At 39.8% G+C, this 14,340-nt stretch overlaps 2 protein-coding genes across 2 annotated transcripts in view; one reads left to right on the top strand and one right to left on the bottom strand.

The window, feature by feature from the left end:
* Window positions 1-14,340, top strand: part of LOC122566444 (protein timeless homolog) — a 247,359-nt gene that overhangs the window by 44,185 nt on the left and 188,834 nt on the right. The gene's annotated exons all lie outside the window — the stretch shown is intronic.
* Window positions 8,248-12,939, bottom strand: LOC122566445 (LRR receptor-like serine/threonine-protein kinase GHR1). Its single transcript, XM_043723657.1, has one exon. The coding sequence runs from the start codon at window positions 12,674-12,676 to the stop codon at window positions 9,923-9,925; it is 2,754 nt and encodes a 917-aa protein (XP_043579592.1). The 5' UTR covers window positions 12,677-12,939; the 3' UTR covers window positions 8,248-9,922.

Raw genomic sequence — 14,340 nt, 5'->3', positions numbered from 1 at the left:
TATTTCAAAGACACGTATCCACGAGTTCTCTGAACAAGGTGCTCACTTGTGGAAGTATTTTTATATAAAATCCATGTCATCCATTGTGAAGATTTTCTTACAATTGCTAGGTATTCACCACTCTTTATCAGACGATTGTGTAATTGTTTGCCGCTTTGTCACTACGTATTTTGTAGATCACCTTTGAAATTATTTAAAATATCCAGTGCCGAGTAGGGATCTTATTGATCATTTTTTTATTCGTTGTACGAGGAAATTGGATGATTCTGTTACTTCCTGACGTCATTCTAAGATTATAAAATATTCAACAATTTTTTCACTGAGACGCCCTGTTGTTTGGAACTCTTCAATCAGTATTATTCTTTTCGTTCGTTTTATGAACTCGTTCTTAAAGTAATTACGTTCTATCTTTTTCAAAGACATAGTTTTCCTTAGTTCGAACGTGGCTTTCGGACTTTTTTCTTTATGAATGTAATAATAGCTTGGCTAAATGGCTACGAATTAATAAAAGTGTCAGATTTGTTTAAACCTAACGTTAACAATCACGTAAAATTTTCGAAACGGTATTAAAATCATATTATATTATCTCAGTCATTCAACAGTTTCTCTAAATGAGCAGAAATAAAATTATTTAAATATTTCATCCAAGAAAATACAACTTACTCGTAAATTTCATCGTAAAATGTACTAGTGTGAGAGCGGTGAACTGCCACATACACAAAAGCATAATTATAAATTTCCATCGAGTTTTGGATTTAGCTTTGGATTAACACTGCAAAAATTGATTGGACATAACGGATAATTATATGGCGTTTCTCACGTTTTAACCATTTCTATGTTTATCTTTCAGTTTCAGTATATCCTCCAATTATATACCATCATAATATCTCTAGAATTTTGCTATCCGCTACAGTTTCATGATTAAAAACTGCGTCGCATATTTCTTGGACACGCGTAGCGATGCAAAAATGGAGGTATTATAACGTGCTCTGCACGTTATACGTTTCACTAATTTTTTTCCCTACTGAGACCTCTACATATAGGTTTAATGAACATTTAATTGCGACAGCACTTTGTTCCACTCCTTTTCTCTCGCGTGACATATTCGCGATCTGCTAGTTCATACGTCGCTCTTTTCCCCCCTTTCTATCTTTATTGCTAATTGCTTGAATCTATGTTAGTCTCGTAATGTAATTGTTTAGCGAGTTATTCGTGTACTTAGGAAGACGTTGCGCTATTTGTTTGCTTGCTTCTAAAATTGTAAACAGAGCATTGGCTTAATTTGAAAGGATTCTTGGATTACGCGATTATACTTGCTATATGATCTTTAGCGGTAGTAAACGGGGATTACACTTTATTTAAATATTTAACAATTAAAGGCAACAGTCAGTGGAACAATGGGAAATAAGAATTAGAAATTGTTTGCCAATGCTGTTCACTATCTGCGAGATAGCGTTATCGGAACTAATGGGATGATATGATCCAAGTTAACTTTGAGAAAAATTGTTACATTATCATAATTTTTCTTGACCATTGAAATCATCGATTAAGGAATAATAATAATAATTATTGTTAGTTTTTTATTATAGAAAATTTAGCTATCGTCATTCATAAACAGATGAAAAATTTATGCGTTAAGAAGTTGGAAGAGAAACTTGTTTTAAAAGGTTTAAATGATCAGCAGTACGACACTATTAATTTTTCTACTAAAATGTTTGTCTATGTTTTGGAGCTTAATATATATAAAAATAGTTTTACCGATAAGTTAAATTTAAATAAACGTTTAAAGTACTTTATTGCTTTTCTTAAAATTCTATTACACTAAAGGCAAATACATGTTATACATATATGATGATACATGTATATATCCATGATACGAGAGCACTGTTTCCAATATAAAATGAAACCGTTTCAAGTAGACCCGACATTTTAGCTTTTTATATGCAGTGAGTCCAAGCGAAAAAGACAAACGATAGAATATCAGTGAAACGTTACAGAATGTCAAGAAGAATATTCAAGCTTCAGTATAATGATTACGTAAAAATTTTCATTCGCGTTTTATTAATACAAAGAATATAAAAGTAAAGCGGTGAATAATTATTAGGTCATTTGTTAAAAAAAAATGTTCGCCTCACTTATTTAAAGACCCTACCATATTTTATTTCATTTAGTATTTTACGTTATAAACGCCCTAATACATATGTCTGGCAGTGTAATGTAATCTGCAAATTATAAACATTTTTAAACAATAAAAATTCCATCGTTAGCTTAGAAAATAATTCTCTAAAGTGGCGTACTAACCATAGATGTCATAATAAGAAGCGGAGTCTTTTTGTCTTTTCAGCGTTTGTGTGATTCCTCGCGTAGACAGCATTCGATAAATCAGTTTCCTCGTGATATATCTGAAACTGAATTTCCGCACGAAGCGGGAAAACGATTCGATAACTTCGCGTGTTAGACGTGTTTGATTATAAGTTTAATCGGATGCGAGCAGGCCAGATTTTTCGCACGTCGGATCGCATCCGGCTCAAAGGGAAATAAAAAGGCTGTGGCGAGCTCCTGAGGCTGGTTGGAGAGCGAGCCCGGGTTACCAGGGACGGTTTGCGGATACTGGAGATAAAATGAAGAGGATCTCTTACCTCTTCGCCGTTGTGTAAACCTAGTTCACCTTGGTTCCGGTGTCCATGGAAGAGGCTCCGACGTCTGCGTTGAGGACCGTATCATGGAGACTATTTCCCGATCAATGTCAGGCTAAACTTACGTTCCTCCTGAGTCCTTGTAACATCAACGGTCAACGATGTTTCCATTTCAGGGGAAAGCGTCAACAGAGCTGATTTCGTAGCGTGTCCCGCAGTAATCGATCGAGATTAAGTACGATAACCAACGAAACTCAGTTATGGGATAGTCCGGTTTTTCGAGCTTATCAAGTGAAGAGCGGGTACACCGAGAATGGTCGGGTTTTGCTTCGTTGATAATTGCTTCGCTGATATTCCTACTTGATAAATTTATTAGAAAGTTATATTTCCTGAATTAAAATACTTGTTGAAGGAAGCTATTTAAATTCGTATGGCTACTTAAATTGTAAATAGTATAGAAAATTTCAGATCGCATCCAAACTTTATATTGTCCAATAGTATAAAGTGGAATTGTTTGTGAATTTGTGTGGAAATTGTCTTAGTAGAAAATATTATGGAATATTTAATTGTCTTTAATAGGAAGCATCAAATTTGTATTATACAGGAGAAATATATTTTCAATTAAAAATTCCCTTTTTGATTCAGATTCGCAAAATTGTATACATATTATAATAAAATCTACATGTTACATTCGACATGTAATAATAATAATATTTCAAATTTGCAAATATTGTTTGAATATTCACATGCGATTTAATTGGATAGACTCTTTGAACTACATTCACATTACAACAAAATTATCAATATTCACCTCTCTATACGTACTTTCTTTATCCTAATAAATATCGAATAAAATAGCACTCCTTTACAACTTTCAACACTTCTTTGCTTGACTAAATTTAAACTACGCATTTTCCAACTTTCGTATGAGGGTATACACATCCATTATCTACTAAAAATCACCTGTTCCGCGCAAATATGATTGAATGTACAGTGATATCTAACTCATCAACCTCGCTGAGATCCAGTAATTACACTAATGAACGTCTGCCATGGTCTGTTTACGAATAGGATTTTATTCAGTTGTTTCCGAAAGGGAATCAATAATTCTGACAATGATGGACGTAAAGCGTAATAGTACTAGTAATACAGTATCGATGATGTTCCTACTTCATACTTTCCAAGTTGCACGTCTGATTACGAACGTTGCTGACCTGTTTGTTACAGACTTTTTCTCTGTACATAACTGAGAAATCAAATAGCCGCGTCCTTACAGTTAGCAAGAAGGATTAATTGAGGTATCGTGGATAATTAGTTTGGGTCGGGTTTCGTATTTAACTTCGCTGATATAGGAAACGTTTGACTCGACGACGAGGAAATAGTTAGCTCATTAAAGAAGAGGGAGGAGTGAGAACAGCAGCGCAAGGCTGAGAGAAAGCGATGGAACGGGTGCCATTTACTTCATTATACGCTTTCTGTAAAATTATGCCGTTTAAAGAGTCCGTTTTATCATTCAACGTGCACATCTGACAAATTATTGCTTAGTGAATAAGATTTATTAAATTCTTGCAGACTGTGAAGCGTTTGCACACGGTTTCACGAAACTTAAAGTTAAAGTAAATCTTCAATATTTTTTCATATTTGTCGTATATGAAATTATAATGGGCACAGTTTGTCTTAATTATTTTTTTGTTTTATCTGTATCTTATCGTCCAATTCGTCGCTGTTTTCTTATTCACTTACCCGTGGATGATATTCTTTCGTTCGTTAGTTTCTATCACGATGCGATTTACTTGATCTAATTATGTCAAGATTAAAATGTAAATTACGATGTTCCGTGAATTATGTTTTCATAAAACTTTAAGCTACGTTTCAAAACGTCTAGTATATCTCTGTATCTCATACTTTGGTATCTGTATTCTCGCTTGTTCGGTTCTTTTTATCAATAAAATAAAATTGATCTGTCTCATAGCTAACTTAATTCCAGTCTATTCTTCGTAAAAAGATTTTTATAGTATATATCCTCGACTTGCACACTATGTACTTTGTTACCTCGGCTTCCTCAACTTAAATTGCCATTTAACTATCTCACTAACAGGGATTGGTATAACGCGATTTACAAAGGCATTCCGCGTGTTTGCAACGACTAAATTGACTTGCCTGGCGTGATATTAGAACGAACTAAAGGAGCAATTGCGGAGGGGACGGCTGGGAATGCAGATAAGTTGAGAAACTGAATTCTGTTTTTCATCGATGAAGTCAATATTACGAAATAGCAGTGGCGTCTGGGTAAACCGGAATCGAACGCAAGCCAGGGGTAGGGATAACGAACTTCTGCAAGATGTTACTGAATTTGCCAGTTCCGTAGCCCGGGGTGAGCCGCTATACGGTGATTAAATTTCCTAGTTGCACTGCTGCGAAGGGTTATTACATAGGAAATTTAAACAACGGCTTTAAGGAACGGTTTCTCGTTCGCTTCCTCTCCCTTTCTTCTCTTACGCAACGGATCGCTAGGTTCCGTGCCGGCTGCTTTTCCGGCCCTCCTAAATATCGTTTTTCCCCTGTTGCGGTCTCGTTACCATGTTCCAGGAAATTCAGCCGCAGGCTACGAGACCGGGAAACGTTCGCCGCGAATTATTCATGTAGTAACATTTACGTTGCTTCAAAGTCTCGTGATTTTGTATCCCCGGACACGCTCCGTGTTTCTTCCTCCATCTTTTCCTTTAATGTTCGCCCGGTGACGTTATCTGATTCTTTGACGGGGGAGGTAAGCATGTTTTCTGGTTATCGCTTTTGTCTGCGGAGCCGCGAACAACCCGATTAACGTTCGTTGCAGAACAGAACTTCTCAGCCTCCGGGATGAAATTACTGAGATTAAGACAGAGAAAATTAAACTTTTCCGCCACCCCTCTCTTTCGCTTTGCCGTGCTTTTCTCTCTAATTTCTTGCAAATCGAAATTTATGGGTGCGAACCTTGCGGTGGAATGGCAGCACGCTGAATTGAAAATATTCAGCATCCTCCCACGTATTTCCATGTCGACGTCGTTGCTACACATTTCTCCTCGTGAGTGACTCTTACGAGTTAATGATGAAAACGAACGACACGAACAGGTTGTCTACCAACCTTTATGCTATTTTTCGGTCTTTTTATAGACGCGGGATAAATAAAATGCTGATTATTCGGTCATTTTGTCGTAACGTTAACTTTTTTTTTTGTTATTGTAATAGTTGCCGGCATGGTATTAGTTTTACGTGTCATTTAACTTAATGAACGCGGTACATCATATAGGGCGAGCATGAACTCGCGAGGGGTCAATAATTGAATCACCGAAAATTGCTTTAATGTAAAGGTGAAAATAAAATTTGTAAATTAAATTTTGCGCCGGGATAACGTCGAAACGGTTTTCATTTTAATTGTATGATAATACAGTTTGTAAAATGGATTTCTGCAGCGAACGCAGTTAAAGCAAAAAGAGGAAACTGTTGTTGCAAAGGGTAGCGCGTATTCATGGAAAATAATGGGGGATTTTTAAGCGGATAAAAGATTTTTAATGAACTGATTTTTAACGAAAATATCAACAAAATATTATAATGTTTCCTAACCAGAAACTTTATCACACAACTGTAAATATTAATATCATGTTCTAAAAAATATAATAAAAACTAACAAAAATAACAATTTAAGCATATCGCGATACAGCAAATACCACTATGGGAATGGTCGTATGGTAAACCATTAGCTTATCATTTTAAATGCACAGATTCCTATGGTTTCCGTCAGATTACTTTTCTAGAAAAGAAGGCAACGCGAAACGCGCGGCGGCAGATGCAGAAAATCTGTTTGCCCGATAACTGGCTGAAAGCGTGAAATCCTTGTATCTCGAATCGAAGCGGATACCGCCGTATCTTGAAAGGCACAGATTTTCCCGACAGCTGTCGATCTTTTTTCTCAACAGTTTCTAACTTCTTTTCTTTCTCCATCTCCTTAATTTGCTGGAGGATATAGAATTTTTTGACGATGTTGTCGTGTAACTGGATTAGTCTGTTGCGGCGATTAATATGCTAATGAGCTCGATGGTTTTCGTCTGGTGATGGAACTCATTCTCGTGGACGAATAATAAATTGCACGTTTCGCAGACTCATTTTTAAGGAGCAGCTAATTGTGTTGTTTCCTAGAGCGAAATTAATTGCGCTTTTATACCGATACCGCTTCCGGGGTCTGATATATTTCAACTATTTGTTTACTGGTGCGATACGTTCATTTGTAAGGAAATGTCATATTGTTAATCAAGATTAGTATGTATCTCTTCAATTTATATTTTTATCAGAAAATATGGTATATTTCAACTCTGATTTGTTTACTTTTCTGATATGCCTGTTTATAACAAAGTATATTGTAAGTCATGATTTTTTCGTTAATTTAAAGATTTTATTGAAAAATTGTATCTTTATTGAAAATATGTTTAAGATTAGGATAGGTAGAGATCATAGAATCTTAAATGAATGAAGAACTCATGCATTTAATATCGTACTAAAAATCTTATTTCCACGTTTTAAATAAATATACAATATATAATTCTAAATAAATCTAAAAATAATCTCAGTCATTATTTTCATCAATTCTGGCGTTTATATTATTTTTTTTTTTTTTTATTATATTTGTTACTATTTGGTTCTAGATCTTTTTTCAAATTTTTCTATGACTTTTAAATTTACTTAAACCAGAATATATCTTACTATTTATGAAGAGTGATGTATTTACATGTACATAGAAATGTACGTAATTATGCATTGGAATTTTTAAGATGATTGTGTTAACAAAACTGATTAATAATGTCCACGAGGTAATTAGTAAGAGGACAAGAACAAATTACAGTATAATTAACTAAAATTTTTGAAGTTTTCATATTTAACTGAAATTTCCTGACAGTACTAAAATGTACCAACAAAAATCAATAAGTCTGGCTAGCATGCAATTATCTTTCTGCTAGAGATAAGTTAGAAAATATTTAAAGTCAGATGCGTAGAACGGTATGAATTTACGTGCTTCGCTAAGCGAAGCAAAAATGTTCCATAGTGTCAGGCATTGTAATAAAATTTCTGACATCAGAATAAAAATACATCGAATACTGAGATTTACTTGATGGGAACAAAACATTGGCTTGACAACGAGAAGAAGTAAAATATGATATTAGTAAGAGTTAACTTACCTGCATTTTGCAGTCATTACTTTTGAAGAAAATTATCTTTCTTAAAAGAGACGCCAATCTGCATACGTATTCTTTTTCGAAATTAAAAGAATAAATCTAAAATACACTTAATTATATCTATAAATTCTATTGATCCTTAATGATATACCGGAAATAGCTCTATATTAATATAGATAAATAAAGCTAGGACTAATGATTAAATGTTCAACGTTTGGTAGAACAAAAAGATGATCGGTGAAAGGCGATCAAAAGAATCGAAAAAATTGCATCTTTGTACATCGGTTTATTATCATAGCGGTACTTTGACACTGGTTATTTTAAGAAAGATAATGTCTAGCCTCTTCGTTATTTCTTATCTGCTCTCTTCCACTCTTATCCTTTGTTTTTTTCTGTTTGTTAAGGAGTCTTGGCAACTGGCCAAGCCAGAATTAAGTTCGGAAGCTACGTTTCTGTACACTCGGTGTGGCCGCTGTTGAGAGCGGTTTCCACCTCGCGATCATTTCTCTCTCAAGCTCTCTCTCTCTCTCTCTCATGCTCTCTCGCTCTTTCGTCCTTCTTCTCTTTTCCATTCTTACTCTCTAGCTCTTCGCTCATTTCTCGCATACTTTCTCACACCCTCTCCTTCACTACTTCTTCGCACACTTTTTTTTTCTCACACGATCTCGCAGCGTTCGATAAAAGTTCTTCCGGCCAGCAATCGCTCTCCGCTTCCCGTCTCGTACTGTCATTCAAACGTACAATTCGCCACCGCGAATTTCACGCCAGCACGTTTCCTGTGTCCCATCAATTTCTTTTCTCCGTCTTCTCCTCTTTCGCTCTCTCTCCCTCTCTCTCTCTCTCTCTCTCTCTCTCGCTCCCTCTGTCTTCGTCGCGCGCTCTCTCTCTCTCTTTCTCTCTCTCAAGCCTTCTTCCCATTTCTCGCCCTTTCTCACCACATTTTCCTCGTACGTAGCTCAGCCGCACTTCTACCGAGTCACGGAAGCGTCCTAAACGTACGGTGAAAAGTCCAATCCAGAAACGCGGCACGTTACAATTATTATTGTCACTGTGTGCTATTTAACGTTCCGATCGCCTGAGGTTGATGCAGCGCATCGATTTTTAATTATTGCCACCTGCGGTTTTTCTTTTTCTTTGTCTGCATTTCATCGTCTCGCACCAGGATGAGGTTCCTCGCGGAATACCGAAAGAAAGGGTACTACATCGAGTGCCAATTTCGAGCCGTTTCCTGGTCACGAACGTGTACGGTCCTCTTAAGCAAGCAGTCTTTGTTTTAATGAATTCCTCGATGAAACACTGATTTTTCGAAAGTTGACTGAGCTTCGACTACTTCTCGAGTTTATCGTTCGCTCGAGATTCGTATCGAGAGATGTTCCGCAGAATCCGTGGGATTTCGGCCAACAGTTTCCTTCGCTGAACTTTCTCGTATGTCCGGTATTTCCCGACGGACAAAGCCGAATCTGGTGGTTATGCGGGGACTACTTCAGCTTTCTCATGGAGAAGGTGATCTGTTTGAGCTTTGTACATCTTAGTCGGAACTGCTCAGCGTTCATCCGCTCACCTTAAACGAGCGTTGTACAGTTGTACACTGCTGCGTTCTCCAGTGACTCGTTGCCAGAAAGGAACATTGGCTGACTGGGAAATTATCTCTTTCATGATAAACCGTTATCTAAATAATGAATTCGAAATTGTTTTGATTCCGTCGTGTAAAAGTTTCTCTACACAATTCACCTCTTATTCAATTCTTAAAGTTATCGAGTTATTATCACTTGGCCCTTGGTTCTTCACGCGAAGAACGTCAATCAGAGATCGAACGTCGGCGTTCGATCTTCTAGACGCGTGACTGGTTGCGTCGCGTCGGCTAATCGTCGGGAATCGCGTTCGAGTTTCAGCAAATAGAAGGAAACTAACAGGAAGATGAAAAATAGATTACTTTAGCATACTCCTGTAGTGCACGTCCGTTAGTCGTGTTCTCGGTAATCACTGAGATAATATTGACAAAATTTCAACACGTTTCTCGTAATCCTCGGCGTCTAGTTGCTTATCTCTGTTGAACAATCGAGCATATTCAGACTCTGGTCACCAAAGTTCGGTGGTCGGAGTGAGCGTGTGCACTTCGATGTTTTCGTGACGATGATACCTATCCCTTCGGCGTACAGTGGCTCGTCGCGACAACACTACAGTGAGCGCTGCTGCGGCACCGAGGGCTGCACCAGCTAGCACCAACATTCCGGGATGAGCACCAGCGGATAAAGCCTCGGAGACTCTCGCGTCGGAATCAGTCGCTCGATTATTCAATTCCTCTGCTATCGTATTTGAATCAGGAATATTCCCTAGTACCAACTTCTCTTTTGTCAGATTGTTCAGTCTCTTCGAGTATTTCTCGGCCGTCTTCTTTTCTCCTACTTCTTCCTTTAGCGACGCAAGTTTAGATAGCTTCAAGGAGGTGATCTTACTCGACGATACGCTAAGTTTACTCGGTCTCTTGCTTTTCTGCCTCTTGCCGTCTATACGATTATCGATAGTTCCTGGATCCGATTCGTTCTCCATCCTAATAATTGACGGTTTGTCTTCGTTCGTTCTCCGGTACGGCAGCCCGGCGACGTCCATAATTGAATTTTTAATCTCCGCCGAAGTCTGATCGATTTCGATAACTTTCTTGCTCGAGTTTCGCTCCTTCTGTTCCGTCGTTGATGTCGTCATGTTTCGAAACGACGTAGGTGCTTCGTAATAACGCGTTTCGTTACTCGGCAACGTTGGAACAGGTTTCGTTTTGTAATTTGTCGAGTTCTCGGTGGCGTTATGAGAACCGACTATTTCGTGACTCGAGTTTCTATAGGTCGATTGCTTGGTGTCATTAACGGTAATAGATTCGTCGAGAGAACCGACGTCGGTAACGTTGGAAGACGCGTTTAGGTTATTAAAATGAGATGTACGTCCGATCGGAGACAGAATCGATAATGTGGAAGCGGTGGGTGTTATGGTTGGTACGGTTGTAGGAAGAGGGCTCGGCGGTGATGGCAATTCGTATAGGAGTGATCCTGACATTTCCCGTGGAGTATCGCATTGACCCGGTTGAACACCTTTATTTAGTTGTTCGTGCTGCCGCAACCATTCACCCAGCCAATACAGATCTTCGGTGCAATCCCAATGGTTTGCGCTTAAGTTGAGAATACGCAATTGAGGTAGCATGTAAGGTAGATCGAATCTAAGACTGGTGATGTTAGTTCGAGACAAGTCCAATTGGACCAAGCTCTTGCAAGCCGACAGCGCGGCGTCATCCGCTAAAAGCTGTCTGGCCAGAACAGGACTCCTCGATACGTCGAGGAATACGAGCCTTTCAGGCGTAGGTACTGGAAACGCCATATCACTTTGTTCCTCTTGCTTTTGTTCGAGGGAAGTTAATCCTGACATACGAAGCTTGGCGAGGTTACTTGGTCCACTTAGTGTATTAGCCGGTAACGTTTTAATGGGATTATCAGATAGATCAAGTTCTTCGAGTACCGGTAATTGACCGAGCGCTCCCACCTCAATCGCGTTAATATCGTTATCATTTAACGTCAAGGATTTTAGATTGTATAGTCCCTGTAGATCGTCGATTTTCAAAGTTGTTATCCTATTTCGTTGAAGCTTCAAATTTGTAAGACTGTTCGGTAAACTAGCCGGGATCTTAACGAGAACGTTACCAGAAATATCCAATTCTTCGAGAACCTCTAAACGTCCGAGAGCGTCGTTTTCGATGTCTATCAATCGATTCTCCGAGATATCTAATATCCGTAAAAGAGGGTAACTGTCGAGGTCACCGCCACGAATCGTGGTTAACTTGTTACCGGCTAGTCTAAGCGCTCTGACGGATCTCGTTAGCGCAGCTGGAACTCTTGCCAAACCTGTACGAGACGCATCCACAGTTTCCAAGCGTCTGCCAGTACCCAACAGCAGAGAGACATCTCTTTCTTTAAGAGGATTCTCCGAGAGTTTTAGTATCGATAATCCCGGAAGCGGTTGCAAAGTTCCAGAAGCCGCCCGCGCTAAACCGTTCCTCGAAACGTCGAGCTCCCTCAGTCTGTCGAGACTCTCGAACCACCTGGCACCCAAAACTTGTAGTTGATTTCCACTGAGATCCAACTTTTGCAACGAATAGAGCGGTGTCAACGCACTATCTGGCAAATCCGCCAGCCTGTTGTCCGATAGATCGAGATACTCCAACCGATCCAATCCTTGAAACGCATCCTCGTGCACGGTGGATATCGCGTTTCTACGCAAACTCAACCTCACCAATCCCGCAAGCGTCCTAAAAGCTCCGACACTCACGTCTGTCAGCGAGTTGTCAGACAAGTCGAAACGCGTCAGCTCGCTCATATTCGTCACACGGCCTACTAGCACATCGTTCAACCGTGCCAGATTGTTGCATGATAGGTTCAATGCTCTGACGCGTTCGAAGCCGTGCCACGACACGTTCAAGAACACCAACGAACAGTTCGTCACGGATACGTCGTCGAGGTAGGGAAGAATCGTCGAGTTGCCGGAATCCGGCTCGTCCAACGTACCGTTTGCATCGAACTCGTTCAACGTACCGATCACTTCGAAATCGTTCAACGAATCGCTCACTTCCAGTTCGTCGAAGAAACCGATCACTTCGTATTCGTCGGCACCGTCTATCGCGAAGCTTCTCGTTTTAATCGGCAATTCCGATAATCCTGGCGCACGTCCACGACACTTCACATTTACAAAAGCCGGTAGGTCCCTTTCGGCGGCACTCTGATGACACTCGCATAAATCTGGACACGCGGAACTGCTCGCCATCAAGGCGAGCAGCATCAACGGAAGCCACATCGCTTCCAATTCGGCGTTTTCACATCTCGATCGGCCGATTAATCCTCGAATTACTCGTGGAGATGACGATGACAAAACGGGGCGATTGAGTTGCGAGCGAGCATAGGCACGTCCGGTAGCTCATCGACGGGAAATTTGACGCGCGACACGTCGTGGACCGAAGGTGATAGATGCCGCCAAAACTTACGCGTATACACGAATGCCAGAGCGCGAGTAGACTATCAGCCGCGTCAGACGTGATGTCCATACGAAGGACTGACAAACACTGCGGCGCCCGACTCGTAGCTGCACCCGCCTCTCTCCTCTTCGTTCTCTATCCTCTTCTACCCCTTTCCGTTTCTCTTTCTCTCCCTTCGGCCTCCAAGCCGGCTGTGTGCCGCCACCTACAACCCTCCACCCTTCTATCGTTTCCTCTCTCTGCCTCTCGCACAGCTTTTTCTCCCTTTCTCCCACCTATTCCTATGCACGTTCTATAGATATATACATCTACTACCACCGGCACTCGTCGCTTTTGCTCTCGAACTCGATAAGGGGCGCGAGCGCGCTTGCGTCCTCTGACAGGGTACTGACGAGCAGAGCCGGTATCCTGCGATTTCACCAACTACCACCGTTGACGACCGGCTGCTTGTCTGACTGACTGACTGACTGACTCGCCTCGACTTTCTTTAACTCGATTCGCGTGCTAGGATTTCCAAGACGCATAGCCAAACTATTCACCGCTTCCGCGATATTCGCCGTAAAGAAACGAAACGACTCCTCTTCCTTGATGTTCGTATTTCCGCCCACCAACCTGTGCTCCATTTACAAGATCAAACAGGTAAACACGTACGACGTGGACATCGATTAAAATTGCTGCCGTTAGTCGAACTTGGATATTCTTCCATCAACGATCGCTTAAAACGACAGGTAAAAATCGTCGAATCGAGTATGAATCTCGATTGAAACATGAATCTTTACGAGGATATTATTTCGTTCGTTCGTTTTCCCGTAGACGTTCTCGCATGCGTTATCGTTACATGTACGTCGAGGTTTCTTTTATTCATTTATTAACGGCACATAAATTCCCGTCAGTAAATAGCACGTGAGAGAATCGTAACAATTTCTTCAAGCATCCATCCTGTAGCAGCCACATATATAGAAAGTGCAACTAGAACTTTAGCAGCTTTGTGAACTGCTAGCCGTTGGCTTTCTTAAATTCGATTCGCGTGCTGGGATTACAAAGGAGCTGAGGTGCAGTTCGCACGAAATAAGGTGAGAGGTCAGCTACTTTCCCAGCATGCACGCTTTCTATCTTGTTAAAGTATTTCGGCCGATTCGATTATTTTAGGCGAAACTGTCTGTAACGCGTTACAGAACATTTTATCGCAAGTTATATTTCTTTAAATCGATATTAAGATAACGACTATAACGAATACGAATAAAAGAAAGTGCGTATAAAAATATTACTGTCAATGATCGATTAAAATAACTATCGTTTTTAAACAATGGATTAATATCATCGGAATACAATTTGATTAATTCATATGAAAATTTTATCGTGCAACGAACGGAATAATTAAACCCGATTTACCTAAGGAGGTATACTCAGTGAGAATTTCGAATCGTTTGTATAGTCAAAATTTAAACCACTTAAGCTCGATCCGTACGCCTAAGAAGCCATTGTT

The sequence above is a fragment of the Bombus pyrosoma genome, linkage group LG4 (genome assembly GCF_014825855.1).
Source record: "Bombus pyrosoma isolate SC7728 linkage group LG4, ASM1482585v1, whole genome shotgun sequence".
Lineage (NCBI taxonomy): Eukaryota > Metazoa > Arthropoda > Insecta > Hymenoptera > Apidae > Bombus > Bombus pyrosoma.
Note: the sequence above shows the minus strand (reverse complement) of the source record. Positions and strands in the feature narration are given on the sequence as shown.